At 31.8% G+C, this 24,770-nt stretch overlaps 2 protein-coding genes across 3 annotated transcripts in view; both read right to left on the reverse strand.

The window, feature by feature from the left end:
* The window catches only part of LOC136030713 (uncharacterized), a 239,685-nt gene that overhangs the window by 158,857 nt on the left and 56,058 nt on the right, over positions 1 to 24,770 (reverse strand). The window lies entirely within an intron of this gene.
* On the reverse strand, positions 1,402 to 22,881 carry LOC136030544 (galactosylceramide sulfotransferase-like). 2 transcript variants are annotated; one of them, XM_065709594.1, is made up of 3 exons: positions 22,751 to 22,881; positions 15,787 to 16,650; positions 1,402 to 3,220 (listed from the first exon to the last, which is right to left on the reverse strand). In XM_065709594.1, exons 1-3 carry the CDS (start codon positions 22,759 to 22,761, stop codon positions 3,091 to 3,093), a joined length of 1,005 nt encoding a protein of 334 aa, XP_065565666.1. In that variant the 5' UTR covers positions 22,762 to 22,881; the 3' UTR covers positions 1,402 to 3,090. The 2 variants fall into 2 exon arrangements, with proteins under 2 accessions (XP_065565666.1, XP_065565667.1); XM_065709595.1 differs by having other exon boundaries at positions 22,730 to 22,868.

Consider the following 24,770-nt stretch of genomic DNA (forward strand, 5'->3'; position numbering starts at 1 on the left):
CTACATTCGTTAACAATGATACTCCTCATTTTCTTCCAGTGCCCTCAGTTTCCTGACCTCTGCGATCTGTTGCGCTTTTTGATAAGTTTGTTGATCTAGGTTGTGACCCATGGCTTTTCAGCAGAAGATCGTTTTCTCTGGAAAAGTTTCTCTGGAAAAAAAGATTGGTAGGCATTGGTCATTTCAGAGTTGAAAAGTTCAATCATCTGATTGAAATCAGATAATCCATGCAGGTGACCCCAGTTATTGCCTATGCTCCATCTAGAAAACCCTCTTTTTCCTTCTGTTGTGAGAGGCCGACATATAATAATCTCCTTCTTAGCTGTTGGCTTCGTATCCTTAGAATTCCACAGTATTGAAAAATATGTACTCTTGCCTAGGCTAGGCCCTGATTCAGGGGAATGGTAAAACTCTTCCAAATCTGTGAAAATCACACCGATAGTTGATTTCTTCGTTGTAGATACTATTGCCACCTGTTTGATATCAAGAGATTGACTGATTCAGCACCTGTAAAGTTCATTTAAATTGCCTAGTAGCACTATACCACTACTCATATTAGTTTATCGGATTGGGTCGATGAACGTATGGACTTTTTCAACTATATTCACTACCCTACAAAAAAGGCAACCCCCTAAGGGCTAATTAAATGAATTTTTTACCGCCATACATTTCAATTTCTACCCACATTTATTTTATGAAGAACGAGGATAAATTTAAAAATGTTTTTATAGTATATTACCTATCTGTAAATTAAGATATGAATGCTACTTGCGGTCAAAAACAATATGCGTAATTAAGTTACGGAAAGAATAATATACCTACGATCCGTTACCAGAAGATTGAACATCTCATGTTGTTGGAAAACTTAATCTAGTGCTATAGAGTAAAATGAGCAAAACTTTTCGAATTTTCAGCAAAACACAAGGATTTTATTTTCAAAACTCCTGCCACAATTCCTAAGCAGGTAAAGAGAAGGTATTGATGTGGTCATAATTGCCCCCTCCTGCCAGTTGACTAAAAATGAGAAGATAATAATTTGCCCAGTTATAAGAGCCACATAAATAAATTTAGATTCTTTGAATATAAAGCCTTTGCTCGAGCTGAATATTTGTACAGTAACGGGTTCTAAAGAATAAAATACAAGAATCAAAAAATTTTTAAACTCGGAAAAAATTAAAAACTTGGAAATATTGAGGGGATCCACCAGATTTCTGAAACCCTTGATAACTTAAAAGAATGCCTTAGTAGACATAACAAAGTTACTGTGACATATGCGGAAAATGTTGTTTTATTAAAAAACATACTAGCTTAGATTTTTAGGTATTCAACAACCATAATAAATTATCTGGGATTAATCCTTTTTGCAATTAAATATTGTTACAAAATTACACAGAAACCATCGAAAGGAATAACTATTTAATGCATGAAATGTCAAGGAAAACGGTGGAGGAGTGAAAATTATGAGCTATAGGATGTCAATGTAAATTTCAACCCTCTGCTACTCATTTCAAATCCAAAAGCTAAAGTTTAAAAGTTTCCATGTTTTAATTGTAGTTTTCTCTTAAGTGAATATTCTCTTCTTATTACAAAATAATGCATGTAAATTTATAAACTTATGAGTTCAATATTAAATTTTCAGTTGCATTTATACTATTTTCCTTATTACAATCATTTTGCTTAGAAACGAAAAGCCTCTAACTGCCTATAATCAATAAAACACTCTTTGAAGTAAAAAAAAAACATCTTTACAAGAACTGAACGAAACAACTTATTTACATGCAATTGTACTGTGTTTAGAATATATTTCTCAGATTTAAAGATAAACCTTGGCATCTTTAAATTCATATTAAGAATAAACATTTTAGAAATTGATTTTGTATATATATATTGTTTTTCATTTTGTTTGTACATGTAACAACTGATGGTTTATTTGATGCTTAAGTTTGAAATTTTTATTAACAGAATGTGTTATTCGTAATTAAAATTTGACGTAATTTTTACCTATTTCAACAAATTTTTGAAGCAATTTCCTTTAACTGGAACTTCTAGTTCATTGTAACTCTCTTCTGGCAATAATATCCGTAAAAATTAGAGAACTTACCACACTGAATAATAGCTAGAAAACTAAATACAGCATCAAAATAAATTCCATTAAAATTTCAATGACTAAATGAAATAAAAAATTATCAAAAGTATATTATTCCTTCTATTAAAAATCAAGCATTTGTTCCATGTCAGTGAGACTTTAACAAAAATAAATTAAAAAAAATGTATCAATTTAATATTTACCTCAACGTTACACGAAAGAATTGTGTTGTTTTAATATTTAATCTAATTTCTACAAGAAAAGGAAATGTCTTGTTATATATAATTTTAAGAAACTTGAAAAAATTGTTTTAATTTCAAATAAAAGTGAAAAAATTTCTTATAAAATACAAAATGTTGTGTTTCTGATGTTTAATTTTATCAAAGCAATTCGAAACTTAACGTTAAATAGAATATGAAAGACAATTCAGCTACTGAATAATTAAAAATTTTGTACATCATCTACAAACTGTACATCATTTTTATTTAATTAAAACGCATGCTCATATTTCTAAGTAATGCTTATTACTATTATTGAATCACCTAAAAAATAGAAGATACATATAGAGAAAGTAAAGATGTTTTCTTCTTGAATGGTTTAACTATAAAAGGGAAACTTATCACTGGTGTACAGATAATATAAAATTAAGCGACCCCCCCCCCTCTTCTCCCCAAAAAAGAACATAAAAGAAAATCCTACAGTTGTATCACTGGGGAACAATCTAAATTTTCTATTTTATTTCGTTACCCTTCAAGAATCAAAATTGAAGATATGTACCTGAGCATAATCTTAAAAGATTATGATGGAAAAGGAGAAATCTCTGTTTTGAGAAATCTTCTTAAGGAAGAAAATGGAGAGTTTTCACCCAAAATAAGGAGAAAAAAAACAATTATTTTTTAATTCCAATTATGCTTGAAATAAAGTTATTGGTGAAATTAATTTTATCATGGCCTCTGTATGTTAAAACTACTCTGACTATTACAATAAGTTAAATAATTGTGATTTTATTTATTTTCAAGTGACTGCATGGTGTTCATATCTGCCATTTTCAATTGGGCTGACTTCAACTGATCCATAAAGTTAAGAGTTGAAAAAGATTTATCCAATCCATAAAGTCGACAGCCTGATATTCTCCTATAAAAAAGACCTTTGTGAGATATGATATTGCGTTTGTATATGTATGTACAAAATTAAGCTTGCCCATCTGAAACACTTTTCAAATATTTTAAATCAGTATTGTCAGAGCTTCCTAAAATTTTGTGATGTACATTTTTAATTTCCTTGGTGCATTAGCCTTTTCTTTTATTTTCGTTTGCCCCAAGGCTATGACTCGATTGTGGTTTCTGATCTTGCTAATTACACCAATTATCTTCGGATAACTGGAAGCATTTTATGGCCCCTAGCATTTTATGGAGTCTTGTGTGCATTCAAAAGTGACACTTTTCAAATTTATTGTCAGAAATCGTCTCGAAGTAGCTTGGAATGTTAAATTCGATAATTTAGAAGCTGGGAATATCTTCCGTTTAATGTTGCCCCTTCTACAAGTAAAAACAACAATCATTTGTCATTCTAGGTTTATTTGTTAGTTTTAATATCAGCCCTGTAGGTGATACAAGGACGTTACTCAGGTAGGCCATTTGTTAACAGACCGATTTATTGCCAGGAATCGCCTCGAAGAAGTTTGGATTGTTTATTTCAATATTTTGTAAACTGGGAATATCTTTCGTTTACTGTTTCCCCTTCTACAAGTAAACACAACATTCATTTGTCACTCTAGATTTATTTTTTGGTTTGAACTTTACCCCTGCTGGTCATGCAAGGACTTTACTCAGGGAGGTCATTTTTAAAAATAAGTATGTGTAATTTCTATTGTTATTCAATTTCAGTTCACCGTAAATCGATTCTTTGTCAACGAGGCATATAATTCCATTATCGAATGAAGAAAAAAAAAATGAAAAATGAAAAAAAAACTTTTTTAACCGAGATTCTACTATTGGTTAAGATTTTTGTGTATTTTTAAGTCGTTATGATATCTATGAACGAATGATGAAAGACATTTTTTTATTTAAATTTGTTGAAAATATAGTTTTTTAACATTAAATGGTATCCCTAGATAAGAAAACGAAAAAATAGCCAAAATATCTACTACTGTTCAGTCTTTTTACAAAATTAGTCAAAGTAATACTCATGTTGAGAATTAGGGGATTTAATAATTTAAAGCTGGGCTATTATAATATTTTTAATTTGATTTTCTTCTTCTTTTCAAACTCAAATTTACGGCAGTGTATTGTTTATTTACTGAAAATTGTCCAAACTCTCTACGGGTCTTGACTTTGGGCGGGTATTTTGAAAGCTTTTTCCCTAAAATTTAAGAACTTTAAATATATTTTATTTCACAGAGTTTAGTTTCTGCTAAAGCATATTGACTTTCATTTATAAATCCTTATTATAAATTGTATCTTAACTCGTTTCTCTTCTGCCAAACCTACCACACTTTTGACAATGATAGTACCTGTGTTTTTAAGATTCAACCCTAACAAATTTCCTCTTTTAAACTGCTATTTTTCTAAAATAATTATGATTATAATTTATCCCTCCACTCCTTCTTTCTCTGCATTCGTTATTAGAAAATCCTTTTTGAATCCTCTCACTATCAAACAGTTCGTGGTAACGAACTATAGGAAGGATCAACGCAGCTCAATGGCAACCGAAACTATAAGAAATGAAATTTTGATATCAATGGCTATATAAAGAGAATTTCATTTTTACGCTTATTCTAAACATATTAGTTTCATCAAGTTTAATTTTACCCATCAAAAGTTATACGCCTAAATAAATTTTCCCTACTTTAGAAAATAGGGGAAAACACCATAAGAGTAGACGAATCTTAACAAAAATTGCACCCTCAAATTCAGCGTATCAGAGACTCCTCCTGCAGAAGTTTCAAGCTCCTATCTTCAAAAATGTGGAATTTTGTATTTCTTCCCCGAAGACTGATCACGGATGCGTGTTTATCAATATATTTATTTTTCTTTTCCTTTCCCCAGGGGTGATCGTATCAACCCTAGGTCCTAAAATTTTGCAAGAGGGCTCATTCTAATGGAAATTAGAAGTTCTAGTGCCCTTTTTAAGTGACCCGATAACTGGGGGGCACCTAGGTCCCCTATAACGCTCATTTTTTGCCAAAGTCACTGGATCAAAATTTCTTAGATAGCCATTATGTTCAGCAGAGTCGAAAACTTAACAATTATCTTTTTCGCCGAATAAATCCCCTCATTTCCTGGGGATGGGGCTAAGGAGAATCTCATTCTTACACCGATTCTAAGCATATTAGGTTCATCAAGTTTAATTTTACCCATCAAAAGGTACGAGCCTGCATAAATTTTCCCTATTTTAAAAAATAGAAGAAAAAACACATAAAATTCAATGAATCTTAACGATTATCACACCATCAGATTCATCGTATCAGAGACTCCTATTGTAGAAGTTTCAAGGTCCTATCTACAAAATGTGGAATTTTGAATTTTTTCCCAGAAAACAGATCACGGATGTGGGTTTATTTATATATATTTTTTTTCTTTTCCTCAGGGGTGATCGTATCATTCCAAATGTCCTAGAATGTTGCAAGAGGGCTCTTTCTAATGGAAATTAGAAGTTCTAGTGCCCTTTTTAAGTGACCCAAAAATTGGCGGCCACCTAGGTCCCCTGTAACACTCATTTTGTACCAAACTCACTGGATCAAATTTTGAGATTGCTATTTTGTTCAGCAGAGTCAAAAACTTAATAATTATGTCTTTCGACGACTAAACCCCCACGGTCCTATAGGGAGGGGCTGCAAGTTACAACCTAGTTAGAACCTAAGACAAACAGAAAATATTACGTATTTAAGGGGGTTCGTCTCTTCTACAATATCTCACTCTTTATGCTACAGCATTTTTTAGTAATTTCAACAATTTATTTTACGGTCTTTGTTATTCTGGGGTCGTTCTTAATGAATTGGGACCAAATTGAAGCTTTATTGTAAAGAGTGAGGTATTACAGAGCGGGAGAACTCCCTCATATACGTAATAAAAATATTAAAATATAGAATTTCGTCTGGTACCTTAATCCGTGAGTTACGTATCTTTATTACTAATAAAACATACGTAAAAAGATTTCTTGTTGCCTTTTTAATTGACCAAGAATAGGTGTGTAACTATGCCTCCTCCCCCATCCCTTTTTTATCAAAATCACCAGATCAAAACTTTGAGAAAGTCATTTAGCAAAAAAAAAATTATATTCAGATTTCATTTTAATTATTTATGTACATTAAGCCAATATCAAGCATGCATTAATTAAAAAACGTTCAAAAATTAAATAAATAAAAAAGCTTTTTAGCTGCATGTAGGGAGCGATATTAAAACTCAAAACAAACAGAAATCACTCTGTTTATAAACTATTATCATATAGATTATAAATATAATAAAATTTATTATCATAAATAAAATTATTTACGCACAGTGAGCTACAATCAAACATGCATTTATTAAGAAACTTTCAAAAATTAAATAAATAAAAAGGTTTTTTTAGTTGCAAGTAAGGAGTGACATTAAAACTCAAAACAAACAGAAATTATTCCGTATATGAAATGGGTTGTCTCCTCCTCAACGCGTCGCACTTTACGCTAAAGCTTTTTATTGTTTTAAAAAGTAGAGTAGTAAGAAATTGTCAAACTTTAGCGTAAAGAGTGAGGTGTTGAGGAGGGGAAAACTCCTTTCATATACGGAATAATTTCTGTTTGTTTGAAGTTTTAATTGTCGGTTCTTACTTGCAGTTAAAAAAAACTTTTTTTTTATTTAATCGTTTACTAAGACTATAAAAACAGAGTGCGTAAATATCTTCTTGAAATTTCCAGTTTAAATCGACCATAACGCTCTAAGGTTGTGATCTTAAGGTTTAATTGATTCAGTGACAATGGCATATATTTGATAAACAGTTGAATCAAAGGACCTCTGCATGCTATTTGATATTCTAAGGACAGAAGCGGTTTAAAAATATTTTAGTATGACGTTTATTTCCTACAAATATTAATTTGCCATATTACTGAACATTCTTTGGTAGTTTAAACATTTTTCCCTCATTTGTCTCTGAATGACAATTTACAACCTTTTGAGAGCCTTGGAAGCTAATAGTGTCTGCTAATTTAATTCAACATACCCTGAAAGGCCTAGCCATCATCCATCCTTTATTAAATATTAAATAGACATCTTATTAAGAACTTTTTTTAATTTAAAGTATCTTTTGCCATAATTTTATGTTTAATTCATCTTTCTCTAAAAGTTTTAATAATTTAATAAATATGATCTGTTTTTTAACTATTCAGTATTTGAAATGGTGACATCCTGAGCACACTTGCGCTCTTTGGATTTAGTTCAAAATTTTTAATACTAGTATTTGCAACAGTAGTTGTAGGAAGGGAAGGCTTGAAAATGACAATGAAAATATTAGCTGTATTGCCCTAGTAGTATATGTACAATATAGTCAAAATAACAACTAATCACTATCATAAGCGGTTACGGTTGCAAGTGCTAATAGTCAAAGGTGTAAACTGTTGTAATAGAGATACAAAAGTCATAATTGTAGTCAATTCTAGTCCCAGTCATAATTATATACCATTACATATGATTAATGTAACATCTATAATTTATCATTCATAATTCATAATTTCTAATTCATAAGACATCAATTATTCACAATAGTATTCATAATCGCTGACGAAAGTTTTTGGTGTTTCACTCAGAAGCAGTCGTGTTTGAAAGCAGATTCAGTCGCGGTCATAAGTAGTCAAAGTTTTTGTTACAAGTAGAGGCAGTTGTTTTGCCAATAATTAGAATGGTCTTAATTCTTAAATCCCAAATTATTAAAGCTTGAAATCTTTTGAAGTAAAAATATTTTTCTTGATACCGAATTAGAAAAAAATAAGACTATTGATTGACTAAAAAAACTAAAAATCTGAAGTATACAGATATTACTATAAGAAAAAAAAAATATATACAATGTGCAATTTCCTATATAACTAAACCATCTTTAATGAAAAAGTCTCACTATTGAAAAAGATAAGAATCCTAAATGTCTAAAACTGCAAAAAAAAAAATAAGAAGAAAAGCTGAACTTAAATAAATTTTATATCTTGTAATTAAGGAGTAACAATCAGCCACTCTTAGGAGTTTTGCAGACAAAATTATTTTCTGGCATCAATGATTTCGTGAATTCATGATGAGTAATGATAATATTCCCCTCCGCCCTTCCTATAACTAAGTAAAGCAATGGGAAAAAAGGCATGCTAGTAAATGAAAGATATTAGAAAAGATTTAGTAATCGTTTGGGCTTTTTGTTATGTTAGTCAGAATGAGTTTCTTAATGAAACTGAAATATGTTTCAAAAAGTCTAAATCTACGCATTAAAAAGAAGTTTAAGCATATTTATCAGGCAGTTTCACCATTCAAATTTCTATCTTTTATTCTTATGGATTTTAGCCTTAGAAGAACATTAAGGGTACCAAAAACTACTTAGTAAGACTTCGAAGTAAAGCATGAATTAAATAAAGCTGATGATGCTAGTTTGCGGAATAAAGTTTTTGAAAGATGTTTTACAAAAGGTAAGTGTCATAGAGGGGTTAAAACTTGAATGGCAAAGGTCCAGGGTATTTTTTCACAAATTGAGAAAGTTTGGTAAAATAAAAAGACTAGTGTGCAAACCAAGATTAGAAGAAAGAAGGTTATATTGATGACACTGGTAAGGTGTGGTACTAAGTAAGTATGTATGTTTTTTTATAACCCAAAATATTACAAAATTAATTTCGGATTAAAGGGCAAGGAATAATACAACCCGTAAGGAATAACAACATAAACAAAATATCAATGTCCAATGAATTACAATTAAGGGGAAAACCGAGAGAATTACTGGCACACACCTTTTTAGATGTATTAGCACTAAAGTCCTTGGTGACGTTGTCAGGTGGCAGAATTGCAAGAGAGAACAAACTATGGTTAAGTTTTCATTGACGATTATACATTCCTCCATTTGGCGAGATTTTATCATGTGAAATAAAAATACAGTGTAGTCCACTAGTGACTAGAGACTAGCATATATCTGAACGTTTAACAAGAAAAGCCTGCCAAGCTATTTCATGTTTGAAATGCATTAGAGTATAATTTTATCCACATGCAATGGGGGAGCAGAGTTAGACACGGTAAAACAAATAAAATGACATTTAGAAGTATTTACACGAAATCACTGATAGGATTAATCAGAAAAGTTGATTTTTAATGAGGTTAAACCTAGTATGGCCAACTAGTGGGGTATCATCTGCATATAACGTGTAACACAGGCGTTTCTTTTATAAATAGTAGGAGACAAAAATTAGCAAACAGTCTGCAAGAAAACTGTAAAAATATATGGAGACTGTATACCACCTCTCCTGAGTTGTTTACCGTGATAGGATCAGATATATCCGAAATCCAATTCAACCAAACCAAAGACATGAAGCACTAACATTGGAGAACATTTACGATGTAAAATTTATCTAAGCAATGAAGCACTTGAAAATGTTCAACATGATCAACATCCATGAATGATACCATGACAATAAAAGACGAACAGAAATTAATTTAAAACACTTTTTCAACCATTGAGTTTTTCAAAGAAGAGCTTCATTGAAATCAATCCTTATTTGTTGTACCTTTTGTTGTCAGAATTGCTGTAGATATATCATATGTACTTTAAATATATTCAAAATTCTAAAAACGCCATTTGAGAAATGACTCTTTACATTTGGTCTTTATGCTTATCTGTGTATCTTGTGAAAATTTGCCAGCATCATAGACACGAAAAACATTAAAAACACTGGTGAGACTAACGTGATGCATGCATGTTCTTAAAATGTAATCATCAATATGAAGTCACTCAAGGAATTTCTTACCAGGGAAATTGCAAGATTAAAACTTCGACAAAATTGTATGGAAGGCCTTATGAATGTCAGGGTTCAAACAAAATTGCATAGGAACCAATACGAATCTAAGGGCTTCCACAACATTTCATGAAAATCAATTTGAGTATAAGGGTTAAATTAAGTTTTAATTTAAAACTACATGAGCTTGAAAGTTCAAACGCCATATTACCATTCTAAAAAGATTTTTTGTTTGTAATTTTTCTATGGCTTCTATAATCTCTGAATAGAATATCTCACTAGCATCTGTCTTCAGAAAAATTTTAGGGAAAAGTTTACCACACTTTCCATTGCATTCATAATAAATGCTTGTTGAGTCATGGACGAAGATTTTACCTTTTTAGTTTTAAAGTTAATATTTTCTTAAGTTTTAGAAAAACTTCCTACATAATAACTACTTATAAAATGGCACATCCAATCAGATTTTTTATTTCAATTATTATATTTAATGTTTAACATCGTCCTTTTCATATCTAATTTTCATTTATGTACCTTCATTAGCACTAGTGTACTAAGCCTTTTGGGTCAAAGTTAGACACACCTCTCCTCCGTTCAATACTATTCAATCTATTACAATATGTCCAGAACTTCCTATTTTCGTCGAATCCTTCTTACAACACCCTTCCGCCCAAACCAGGGACGACATGTTTTAATTTGGCCCAAGAAACAGGCATACAAAGATAATCTTTTGCATAATATCTTGCCAAAATCCAAAATGTGCCCTAGCTGTCTTTTTTTTTCTCCCTGTGTAGCTTCAGAAACAGGGCTTGAACCACATATGTTTTACAATTACTGTTTCATATACAATCAGTCAATCTTGTATACAAAACAATTTTTAGGTATTCTCTCTGGAAAAAATCTAGCAAATCTTCCTCCGTTTTTGGATTGAAGAGGCTTCAGAACCTTGCTCACCTGCTGTCAAAGCATCCAATATCTTTTTTCTTGCTAACCTATATTCCTATGGTTTTCAAATGTGAAAAACACCCTAGAACTGAAAATATTCTACTTTTTGATATGCAAATTCATATTTATCTCGCTCCTTGCTCCATCCTGGTCGATAAGATATTAAAAATATCAATATTTTCACTTTGGTACCACTAGTTTATGGTCAACGTTCAATTTAATTTAATAACGGATAAATTCTCTTGATTGGTCAAAACAGGCAACAAAAAATTAAGATTCTTTATCTGAGAACTTTAAAAATAAATTGGGCGATTTTATTTTCAGCCGAGTAGAATTAGCTCAAATCAAGAAACTAAATATTGCTTTTGTTTTTGTAACAATTGACTTTTGGTTTGAATTATATCCATTAAGGTAGAGTAGGTAAATTTAAAACAAGGAATTAAATAGCAGTCTTTTTTTGGAAAATATTATCATTGAAACGATGTACATTTTAATACAGAACTTTCTTATATTATTAACGAAAAATATGAAGTGGGATAAAGTTGGTATGTATTTTATAGAGTTGAATATAGGATAGAAATATGAAATAGGATTGGTAATAGGATAAAGTTGAAGCACTATTAAATTCCAACTGAAAATTCTCAAATTGTTAAATTTCTTATATTAAAATAATTTTTTCTATTAAGGCTCTAGAAAACTTATATTTTGAATAGAGAAAACAATTCAATGAAAAAGAAAACCCGTACTTCCACTTATGATAATTAAGTCATTAGAATTAAAGAACAGTAAAATTAAGAAACAGAAAGAGATTTTGCCAAAAATCTATTATTAAGAAAAAGGAATAAAAAATTGTCAAAAATGAACGACAAAGAAGTTCAAAGGCTTTAATTGAAGGAATAAGAAACCAAAATTTTGATTTTTTCATAAAACATTTTTTTAACATAAAAGGGTTTTTCTTTTAAAAGTCAAAAACCTAGAATAGCTAATTTTTAAGAATCAAAATAAAATGCAGTAGAAAGTGATATTTAAATAATATAAAAGTGGTTTTGCTATTGAAACTTAAGAAATGAGAATTATTAAGTGGCTAAAAAACACTTCAAAATTCCATTACAAAGCTCCGATGTCGACACCACCTCCTAGAGCCCTGGGCAGGTACGGTAGCCCCGGGACCCCCTCAATGGCATATGAGATCTTATAATACGTTTATTTAAATAGATAAAAGAATAGATATGTTTAACCCCCTCCTCCATAGAAATTATTAACACTATTTTTAACTTACTAACTAACTTAGAACTTATTAGCAATATTCTATTAAAAATAAACTTAGATTAGCTAAACCCTCGTCCTCCATCAATACCCAGACCCCCTCCTTCACCTCAAAAGACCTATTATTAACTATATTTAATTTTTAGAAATCATGAGATCAGAAACTCCCTCTACATCCCTTAAAAACATATCAACGATGTTTTATTTCGAAATTCATTGAAGCTGATCCCTGTCTCTCCCTCAAAGGTCCGAATCATTGTCCCAAGGAGAAAACAAATTGTAAATGAAATTTTAATCCAAAAACCATAGGAGTTGATCTTTGTTCTTATCTCCATGGATCGAAACCCATCTCTCCACCTAAAGAGCTTATTCATGATCACGATACTCTATGCTAAAAGGAATCTGACGATTGGTCTTCCATGACCTCACCCCGATATCCCTCCAAAAAACAAATATTAACTTTATTTCATTCATAAGCTTATAGGAACTGACCCTTGGCCATCAATGGCCCAATGCCCTCCCCCCAAAAAATTGTTAATATTATTTATTCAAAACTTATGGCAGCTGACCTCTGATATTCTACGGCCTGATAACCCCTCCAAAACATCCGCGATATTGTAACCCTCAACTAAATTACTCATTGTAATACTATCATGCATTTTTAAATATTTGAATATATGAATCTATAAGAAAATTTTAAAAGGTGATATAGAGAAACTTGAGACTTTAGAGATCAAAACAAAAAAGAATTAATTAAAAAAAAATTCAAAAAAATTTCCCAGAGAAAGTTAAAGCCTGTATTAAACTTCAGATTAGAATTAAAACATACAACCATTCAAACTAAAAAATGACAAAAAATTCCTATCAAAGAATAAATGAAATCGAAAACGAACAAAATAAAAAAAAAAACAGTAATAAAAATAGGTACTAATATAAATGAATAAATAAATCTTCAAACGAGTGAAGCATAAATTGAATCTGCAGATCATTCTTATAAACAACCCAATATATTTTTCCTTTGAAGTAAAAATTTAGCCGAAAAGTAACAAAATTATATAAATATTAAAACAAACAAACATATAATAGTTAAGTATGTAAATAAATGACAGAATCTTAACACGAGTAAATTTTAAATTGAATATGCGAATTAAGCTTAAAATGAACAAAAATTACTACAAAAAGGAATTTGGATACTGCCACTTTCTCCAATTGAAAAAATTTAAACCTACTGCTTAACTGGCACCTTACTGAAAATTCTTTGTGTCCTGAACCTTATTGGAAAGATCTAATAAAGCCGAATTGAGTAATTGATATATAGTGATATTAATTGTAGACAGTTCAGCAGTTCATTATTTTGTTTCAAGGTGGTTTTTTATGTTTTCAACCGTGTAATAACTGGAAAAGAATATACTTGTAATGAAATTTGTTTTCAGTGAAGGGTCATTGATGTAATGTTTTGTTGACTTTGGCACTCAGGGAAGGGGGTAATATTTAAACTCTCTTTTTAGTGAATATATTATATATATATATATATATATATATATATATATATATATATATATATATATATATATATATATATATATATATATATATATATATATATATATATATATATATATATATATATATATATATATATATATATATATATATATATATATATATATATATATTAGTTATAAATAGTGTTGGAAAGAAATAATAAAATAAACTTTTCCTATAATTTGATAATACTAACTGCTGAAAGCAAATATGTTCGCAATTTAATTCAAACTTAATTTTTATGTTTATTTTGAATGATGTAGTAAGTAAAAAATGAAATATTTAAAATTTAATTTGTTTTTCAGTAAAGCACCCTCAAAGCAGTGGACTTTTACACTTTTACTGTTAGAGAAGGAGGAAGTACTCAAACTATTGTTTTTAGTGATTCTGTTCATATTGAGCTTGATTTTCAGATTATATGTATGTTTTACTCGTTTAAAAATTTATTTTTTCTTATACATTAATGACTGTTATATATTTGTTTGTTACTATTGCTAAGTTAATTTATATTTGCTATTGGATTTCGCTCATACATCAATAGAAATAGATTTTTACTTATTTTAAGCTTAGTTTGCTTATTGAATTTAAGCTTTAGTCATTTCAATAATTAGTTATTTATTCAGATTAGTAACTCTGGCATATTTTTTTTCGAATGATTTTCTATTTAATTTCTTTTTGTTTACAGCTTAATTTATTCCTTAATAATAATTTCTGGTTGTTTTGAGTGTCGATTATTGTAGGTCTTATTTCTTATTATCTAAAGTTTATTATGCCCATTCCTTTTCTTTTAAAACTTGTTTTGGGACCCTTTTGTTAATAAATATAGGAAAGGACCCGGCTTCCTTGATCGATTCTTTGTCATACTGGTCAGAGCGAGTTTCACTAGAAAAAAGAATTTTAACAAAACTTTTAAAGTTTAAGTTATATTTAAGATTGTTTTCGCCTTTCAAGGAGCATTTATTTCATAACAGTACGCTGACGTCATACCAACAAATAGTGTCTTTAAACAACATAAATGTATATATGAACAGTAGTGAAAAGTTTCTTAAGAAATTAAACATCATTACGCGTAGAATGGGAAGACCCAGTATGTCAGAACAATAGTTTCAGTTACTACTTGGAATTCGATCAGATCATTTCTGTCATAGTCGTTAAATCGTTTGTCATTTCACGTGCGCGAAGAGATGGAGTCATGAAGAATTTTTAGTTTTATGAGTTGCAAATATTTTAATGCTGAGCATTGGACATTTCGCTTCTGCTCTTATATACATTAATTCTTTGGTTTCTTTAGCATGAGCTCTAAGTCAGCCTACTTTCTTTTTCCATACATGAGCTTATTAAGCCATTAAGGTCTTAGAAATATAAACGAAATTCATTTAGTATTTTTGAAGGAACTTTGAAAGAAGTTTGAAAGTATTTTTGAAAGAACAGATTAGTCTAGTGGTGTTGCTATCTTTATTACAGTGGGTTATAAGTTCTATGGTCAAATCCTAGATGAGTAATTTCTCATTTTTCCTAAGACTGAGGGAGGATTTTGGCATCCTCTACCCACCTTTAGATTTGTTGGCGGCAAAATAGTTACGAAAATGTTCCATCTCATGAAATTCTATTTTCTTGGGTAGAGCCACTTCCACTTGGCATAAATTTTCTTTCTCAATTGATCATTAGAAGTAAATTTTCTTTTTGTTTTTTATAGTTATATGAAAAATTAAAAAATATTGAATTGTTTTATCTCTCATATATTGCTATTTGTTTTTTTTGAAACTAAATTGGAAGTACATAATCTTTTTACTAATCGATAGGAGCATCTGAGGCTGAAGCATCAATTTTATCTGTTTCATTGACGAAAAACAAAATTGTTCTCAAGGAAACACAAATGTGGTTATGTTACAAAATATTTTGGATAAATTACCTATAAATAAATAATTCAAATTAATTTGATTAATTACCTGTATTTTAATTAAAGAGTTTAAATATTAATCTGTTGAAAGAGGCTCACCACATATCCTGAGGAAGAAGACTCCCAGTTTCGTTTATTAATCCATGAGAAGAGTAACTGTACATTTTATGATAAACAGCATTTTCTGGTATTTTTTTTCCAGGAAAACATTTTTTCAATATTTTAATCCTTGCCAAAGTAAGTTTCTTCTTCTCTTCCTCCATTTTCTTTTGTCCAAATCTCTCAACCTTTTCGTCAAAAACATTTCTTAACTTTTTGTAAAGGTAGCTATCTGCTTTTAGCCACTTTCTCAATTTTTCTGTGTGACCAACAGACAAATTTACTTTTAGTGCTTCATGTCGTGTATTCATTTGTAGAAACACTAAGTCATTGTAATCCCAGCATAAAAGTTCTTTTAATAAAATAATTGACTCTTCAAATCTTTCAGCTATCATAACAAGATGAAAGTTTTTATTAACTTCTTCCACAAACTGTTTGACTTTAAGTTCGTTATCAAAATCTGTAACAGGAAATCCAAGATCAAAAAGCATTTGGTTTTTTCCCCATATTTTTTTGTTCCTCATATACTCTAATTTCAGCTTATATTCAAATTCATTGTCCTCCAATTTATTTATAAAATCTGGCAAAGTCACATATCCAAGGTATTCGTAAAATCTAAAATAGCTAAACATAGATTCAAATTGCTGAGTTGGTTCTCGAATTATGGTAATAAACACTGGGTCTCCCCCTAGCACATTTTTCACTGCACTATGGTCCCATCTGCTGTGTATCACATGCATATCGTAACCTAGGTGGTGCCATGGTGTATTTTTTATCAAATTTATGGAGAATAATTCTGGGATGCCAATAGAATTTTTCCTCTCCAGTGGTAATACGATCTTCATATCAAATTTATACGCATACCTGAAACAAAATACTGATTGAAAAATATTGGTGATAAAAATTGACACTCTGTGGAATCTGAGGTATTAAAATGTGATAGAAATGGATAAAATAGTAGAACCTTTATTTTGATAGTGTAAGAAGGTTGAGCACAATTTTTAACAGATATGGACTGAATCAAGCAATTACTATAAAAAATTGGACAATTTCTTAAGAAATTGTTTGTTCATAAGACATATATTGTTGGATCATAACAGTATATTATTCGTACAAGTCTTAGTGACAATAATTTTAACCCCCCTCCAAAAAGTGATATGCCATCATAGTGGTTGCCATCATTATTCAATATGGTATTTGATTACCCCGTGACCATAGCATCACTTGTACGAATGCTATTGAACTTAATCTATGAATCCTATTAGTATTGCTATGTTTGAATTTACACAAGTGACGATTCCTGCCAGCCGTTTTCACATCTTAGGAGTAGGTGGATGTTTTAAGATGAAATTTTCTGTGCTTATTAAATCGAAAACTGTTCGAAAAAATTCATACATTTTTCCTAGTTTTGACAATCAAAAAAAGGGAATTTTGAACACCAAAGATGTGTATTTTAATATATCAGAATTTAACAGACATATCAGGATGAAACTTTCAAAGTTGACTAAGTAGAAAATTTTCGATTAAACTCAAACGTCTTTTTCATTTTAACCTTCAAAGGAAAGCAAAAAGAAATATTTCAACATAAGATATTAGCGAATACAGTCTTCAATGGTCTACGGAGCAGTTCCTTGAGGCAAGTTCAATTTATTGTCAATTTTTAACATTGTTAAACTGTTCTTCGAAATTAACCCCATCCTTAATGGAAATTATATTTTAAATTTAACTTTAGAATTGTAAATATCCTTATTTTTAATTATGTCAAAGTTTCATCGTGACATAAAATTTTAACTTGTCTCTATTAGTTGTCCCTCCCCAGTAAAAAAAAATACTTCACTGAAAAATTACGGAGAAACATCAAATGTAGCAAATAAATATAAAGTATCAACCAAATTAAAATTGGAAATTTAAAATAGTTAACATACAAGAAGAGCCATTTTGCTAAAATACATGATTAGTATATAGAAGCGCCAAATGCGGATACTAGATTAGACACGGAATATATAAAAATTCGTCCATTCGCCAGGTAGGTAAATTCCATTTTCCAGTCAAGGAAAATTATTTAATATTCCTCTTTTGGTATGTGAAGATATATGTTACGTAGATCATATATAAACAGTTTCAATTCTTATTCTTGTTAAATGACTTTTATGATTCGCAAGTCTTTCTTAAAAAAAATTGGCACAAACAGTCAAACTCTTTCATTTAAACCTATTTTATCATGAATAACCTTGAAGAACAGAATATTTCAACTAAGTTTAAATAATTTCTTTCTCAAAAAAATTGGCAAAAACAGTTAAACCGTTTCACTTAAACCGATTTTATCATGAATAACCTAGAAGCACAGAAAATTTCAACGAAGTTTTAATAAGCCAAAATATTAGAGTCTTTTGAAAGATGAAACTTTGGTTTTAGGGTATATAAGGAAGAATGTCTAAAATATATTTTGAAAACACAATTCGGTACTTGTGTATTAGCCAGTACACACTCGAGAATTTGAATCTGCAAGATCAGACACAAACTGGTTTACAGATGTCACTATTTAAGGAAAATTACCAGAGGCTGAATTTAAATCTACGTTGTAGATATATTGTGTTAAATATTTAATATATAGAGATGGCTTTTTGGCTGGGCTAGGTCATATTATGTTAGGTATTTAATATATTGCGTTATATACGGCCCCCTACCATAGTTCTTTGTTGTAGCTTCCATAATTTCGATAATAATGTGTCGACTTCTTTTCATATTTTGGTCTATCTCATTATGATGAGCATAACTTCACTTCTCGAATGTTGTGGTGGCTATAACACGAATCCACACAATTATATAGACATAAAACTTAAATTGACTGAAGAATTGCGGCTTAATAGATAACATCTTTTAGTAGATGTGTTTATTCACAGAAATGACGCATGCTTTTTGTTTCTGGTGTAACAAATATAAAAATAGTAACATGTGCTTATAATTTACTTTTGATAATTCTTTTGCTGTTTTAAAGGGACTAATTACCTTTTTTAGATAAAGCAATACATGTATGTTTAGCGCCTTTTCTTGACTCAAAATTTGACCACTTCAGGAACCCAATCCTTTAAATAGATTCTAATCTTGGAAGGAGTAATAAAAAGGTTACAAAATTAGTTGAGAACAAGTTGTCTCCAACTAATTCCTAGGAATACAATAGTAAGATTTTTCTTTATGATCTGGTTTGTCTCAGGTAGCCCATATCATACAGAAAAATCTGATTATTTAATAGTCTTCTTTATAAGCAAGGGTGATAGACAGAACTTTCCGAAACAAAGGATAAATGATATTTTACTAATTATAAACCGTGTGAATGCATTAAATTCCAAACTTATCAGCTATATGACCGTACCTATGTTCAATAGTTTTGATTTCATCATACTTACTTTTCTGTTCCCGGTACATAAGAAGGACAAAACCAACCTATCTGTTGGAATATATCTGCATTGCGTCATAATTTATATTTCCCTTAAAAAAGAATGATTCTGGCTTGAAAAGAGAAATTGATAAAAAAACAGTCTTATAGGAATTCTGTAAAATCCCCCCAATATCTAATTTACCCTGAAAATTTCACTCCCTGAAAATTCTTCCTAAAGACACCAGCACAAGGTATGAAGTTCTACAGCCCTAAAAAATATCTGTATACTTTCCAGTATTAAATGCTACACCTGAATAATGGGGACATTTCAAGGCTTACGTGTCTTTCCCATGTTATTTTTTTGGGTAGAAGGTCATCTTACATCTAAAGACATAGCTATTAGACCCTAGGCATATCTATTAAAAAAATCCTAGGATATAGTCGTTGCCACTTGCACAATCAAAAGTGAATAAATTCCGGAAAGCTCAAAGGATAGAGCCAATAAAAAAAGAGTTAAAATAGCAGAAGCCCTAATTCAGCTGTTAGACAAAATGTGATATAGCGATTCGTGAGCTACCAAATTGGGCTCCTTTACCAAGCTAATATATTTTCTTTCTTTGAACTCAGATACTGATATAGTATTGTGTGAGTAGTATAATTTTAATAATTGTAAATTTTTGTAAGTAAATCGTTTTTGAAAATTGACGTTTTTGCTTTTCAGTTATTAGTTCTTTTTTCGAATTTTATCTGTGTGTTAGTTTTAAAGTAATCTCCTCTGTGTGAAATCTCCCCATTGTTTCATTCCTAGGTAAGTCATTCTTCTACTTTGGGCTGTTATTTGTTATCTTGGTTCATTTTCCATTTTTGTTTTAATTAAGATATTTTTGTTTAAGCGTATATTCTTATCAATTCTTCTTAAGGCTCTGAAGAAGCCTTACTTCTTCAGACTTTGTTTCTGATCATTCTTGATTCAAATAAAAAAAAACAATTTTTTTTAATTGCATGTAAGGAGCGACATTAGAGCTTAAAACGAACAAAAATTATTCCGCACATGAAAGGGGTAGACCCCTCCTCGAAGCATCGCTCTTTACGCTAACGTTTGACTCTTTGTAGCAGCTTTACTTTTTAAAACAATAAGGAACTTTAGTTTAAAGAGCAGGGTATTTTGGGGGAGATGAACACCATTATATACGTAATAATCTCTGTTCTTCTTAGGCTTTAATGCGGTTCCTTACTTCCAGCTGAAATTTTGTTATGTATTTTCTCTTTTTTTAATAATGCCAGAAATTCTCTTCCCTTTTGATAAATTCCTCCATGGAAGAATCCTCCTAGATAACCCCCTCCTCCGACACACATAAAAAAAGGTAAAAAAAACGTGACTCTGTAAGCTTAGCCAGAGTCGACTCAGCTCTAAATGGGTACCTGGAGAAATCTGGGGAAGGTAAACAGGAAGGGTGTGCGAAAGAAAAGGATGGCTGGCCCCCAACCCCCCATCGTACTTCCTGGCTGAAGGGCCAAGAAACGGAGATAAGCACCGCCGGTAAGGACTTTAAAGTCTAATGCCGTATCCCTTACCTTTTTTTTCTTTTTTTTAACACTTAGAATACTGTTTTCCAACATTTTTTTCAAGTTTTAACTGTTGACTAATTTTTGACTAATATTTTAAAATATTGTAAAACAAAATGTTTTAAAATGTTTTATTTTGACTAGATATTTCCTTACAGATGTACATCTTCCTGGGTATTTTTCTTTTTTTTTCTCTAGGGACTAAGAACTGCACATCCTGTGCAGTTGCAGAGACGGATGAAAATAAAAGGATAACCTATAAGAATGGAGGTATTGGTGCTAGTCCAAAGTCTGCTCTCATGCATTCTTGGGCCATGTCGAGCTGACTACACGTGCCTCTGGATATCTAACTTGCCACCGGATACCTAAATGTAATTAAGACGATTGGGTTAGCAGCCTTCCCTCTGAAATTAATTGCTACGAATGTAACTGGAAATACAGCCTCGGATGTCCCACCTACTTTCCCAAACAGAACCAGGCCTGTGGAAGGACGTACCAAGTTGAATATCACTGACCAATGTGGCATTAATGTTGTCATCTGGAATGTTCTGAAGCTGAACAAGCCTGGTTCTAAGTTTCTTTAGCAAAAAAAACTAAAAAGATATAAAGTGACGATCTCAGGAACAACAGAAATACACCTTACGGGAAGCGGTGAAGAAGATATTGGAGAAATATTGATACTGCTTTGGTCTGGACTAACCCAAAAAAGAGGGGGAGTTGATCTTATTTTCAAGAGCTTTGCCTGGAAAGCCCTACTGTCATTCATACCTATCTCAACACGTATACTGAGAGCGAGAATCGACGGCAAGCACAGGATGATAACTTTTCTTACCTGCTATGCAACGACAAACGAAAGCGAGGATGAAGTTAATGACGACGTCTATGTTGTAACGTCCTCCTAGCTCTCCTCCACATTACCGCACGACTACCTCATAATCCTAAGAGATTCTAACGCTGGTGTCGCCAACAAATCTGGCCTCTATGCTGCGGCTGTTGAACCTGTGACAGTTGACGCTCTGAAAATGGTGAGCGGCTGTTCAATTGCTGCATCACCCACGCCCTATCAGTCACAAACACTTGGTTCATTAGAAGAGACATTAGCAAGCACACATGTTACAGCAATGACGGCAAGACAAAAAAGATTCTTGACTACATCATTGTACGACGACACTGGCTTTCACTTTTCCAGATTTGCCGCTCATAGAGAAGTACCGAAGTTGGTAATACCGACCATTGTCTTGTTCCTGCAAGGATCAAACTCCCACTTACAAGAGTAACTCCTCTTCCTCCAGGAAGATAGACACCTCTCGACTGAAACAAGATCCATCACATATCTTTAAACCCTAGGAAAATGGCTGGAAACACCCTCGAGGAGGGCCACGCTCTAGATGGGCTGATGTAATAAACTAACGCCTGTTAAGCCGCAACATCTACCCAAATGAGACCCCATCCTTTGCCCTGAACAGGGTTACTTAGAAAAAATATATATATATATATATATATATATATATATATATATATATATATATATATATATATATATATATATATATATTTATATATATAAGTAACTTTCAGGCTACTGAAGGGCCATAAAATTTTGTGTAAGCATCAATTAGGAAAAGATAAAATTATCAGACATTAAATGCTAAAAAGGAAAAACATGCTTCTTCGTTGACTATGCGAGGAGGTGAACTGACCCAAAAACAGAAGGGGAGACTACGCCACCATGTCTAACACATAAAACACTTGATAAGCCAGTTCAAATGTAAAGAATCCTGAAAATTGATCAGCCATGAATGATGGACTATTTACTCAACAGACAACTGGTTGCCCAGCTTTACCGAGATTTTAGCTATTTGATCCGGAGTCCTTGAGGGATACTCTCTCCTGGTTTCTTCATTTTTTTCCCCATACCTTCTTGTGGCAAACCTTTGTCCATTTACCTTACTCACGGTTTTGACCGTTCACTGGTATTGACAATAATTAACTACAAACCTTATTCACTAAGTAATATACCCAAATTTCATCTTTTGCTGGTATCAACACCCATCCTTCATCTTTTTATTCCAGAGAATCAGCCGTACATTGAGCTGACGTATGGTTTGTTCGGACATTAAGTTTTTTTCCTTTATCCCTATAATTTTCACATGCTTTTTAAATTTCCTCCATGAACTATTTCAAATTTTTCCAAGAGGGAACTTCAGTTTTATTTTAGATGTGGTGGGTGTTCCTTTCAATGTTGGAGATTCAGAGGTCAGTTCAGCTAGTTTTTCTTAATGGCTAGCATCATCAAATGTACTGAAAATCGTTTCTCCGCTGCTCACAGGTACAAGTTTGAGAGAATAAGTAAAATGTAGTTCAATCATGTTTTTTAGGATCATGGTTCTGCTAATTTGTGGATTGGTGCGGTTGGAATCTACTCTGGCTTGGCCAGACGATTGATTTACTGTATTTGCACGACTATTTGGTGCTAATCTTGCGGACTTCAATTTTCTAAACCTCATGCAGATATCCATATAACTTAAACCATGCTTGTTCTGCAGTGGAACCCAGTGAAGGGCAACGGATCTGAAGCCAGGCTGTGGAAGTAGTAGCACAGACACTGATAGAAGAAGGAAAGCAAATGGATATTGTAAAGCTAAAGTTCTGTGTTTTTTTTGTAACATTGGACAAGCATGGAACCTGGGTGTTCATTTATCTTGCGGGGCGAGGTGTTGGGGCTCCTTGCCTTTCTTCCTTCTTTTATTAGTTAAATGACCTGTTCCCTTTTCTTTATTACGTTTGCTTAGATTTACTTGTAATATAATATTCAATAATAGTCAGTGCACTAGTCGTGACTATATAAAGAAAGATGTTGTCACAATGTAATATTTTTTTTGTTATATTTGGTTTGTTTTGGACAAGGGGACTTCATATCGAAGTAATTGTAGTTAAAAATTCCAAAATGACTCATTCGACTGGAAATTAAAACATCAAGCAATCCTTTCAATAGTCGAAAGTGATTATAGGGTAACTGACCCTTTTTCTTTCCCCTACGTTTCGCCAAACATATCCAGTCAATGTTTAGCGATAACCATTTTTTTTCAAATTTGTTGAAAGGTTCATAAGTTATGTTTTTGAGGGTGACAGCCCTCCAGCTCTTAGGGCAAGGGTTGTAAGTTGTAACCCGGGGGCATATAAGGTTCTTATAGAAAGCGTTGTCATGAAAACTTCTAAAAAGGCTCAAATATAGCGATATTCAATTAAGCTATTATGTTCAACGTATTCGAAAGGTCAAGAAATTATTTTTTTAAGGATGACAAGCCCCTTCCAAGCAGCCCCGAGGGCAGAGGTTGTAAATTGTGCACTGGGGTAATATGAGGTTCTTAAGGAAGACGTTGTCGTAGAAACCTCAAAAAAGGCTAATTGGATGGGTAATTGAGAGGGCTGGAGCCCTTTTAATAGTATAAAGTGATCGGGTGGTGAATTCCCCATTCACCCCCTTTATTTCCTCGAAGACATCCGATCAACATTTCGATACAGCCATCTTGTTCAACATAGTTGGAAGGTCTGGATATTATGTTACTGAGAATTACAATCCCCTTCCTCACAGAGTCCTTAGGACTAGGATTGTAAGCTTTGCTGTTGGGTTATATAAGGTTCTCACAGAAAGTGTCGTCGTATAATCTTCAAAAAGGGCTCATTCAATTGGAATTTGAGTGGACTAGTACCTTATTCAGTTATTAGTAGGCAAATTAGCCCTTCCACGCCCATCATTTACCTAAGCACTTCCAATCAAAATTTTAAGATAGTCGTTTTGTTCAACGTATTTGAAAGTTCACCAAATTATATATTCAAGGATAAAAAATCCCTCAAGGCCTCAATGTAACGATGGTAAGTTATGTCCTCGGGACACATAAAATTCCTATAGAAAGCGTGGTCATATAAACTTTGGAAGGAGCTCATTGGATTTGATAATAAAAACTTTTTGTTTTCCTTTTTAAAAGTCAGAGTGATCTAAGGGCAGCTCCCCCCCCCAACAAACAAACAGAGACAC

Source organism: Artemia franciscana, chromosome 8 (assembly GCF_032884065.1).
Source record: "Artemia franciscana chromosome 8, ASM3288406v1, whole genome shotgun sequence".
NCBI classification, from domain to species: Eukaryota; Metazoa; Arthropoda; class Branchiopoda; order Anostraca; family Artemiidae; genus Artemia; species Artemia franciscana.

Excerpts from the sequence above, each read along its gene's own strand:
- LOC136030544 (XM_065709594.1), bottom strand. Across the intron at positions 3,221-15,786 it reads CTTCTTCCTCAGGATATGTG|GAGAATATCAGGCTGTCGAC; the intron begins GTGAGCCTCTTT and ends TCTTTTTTATAG.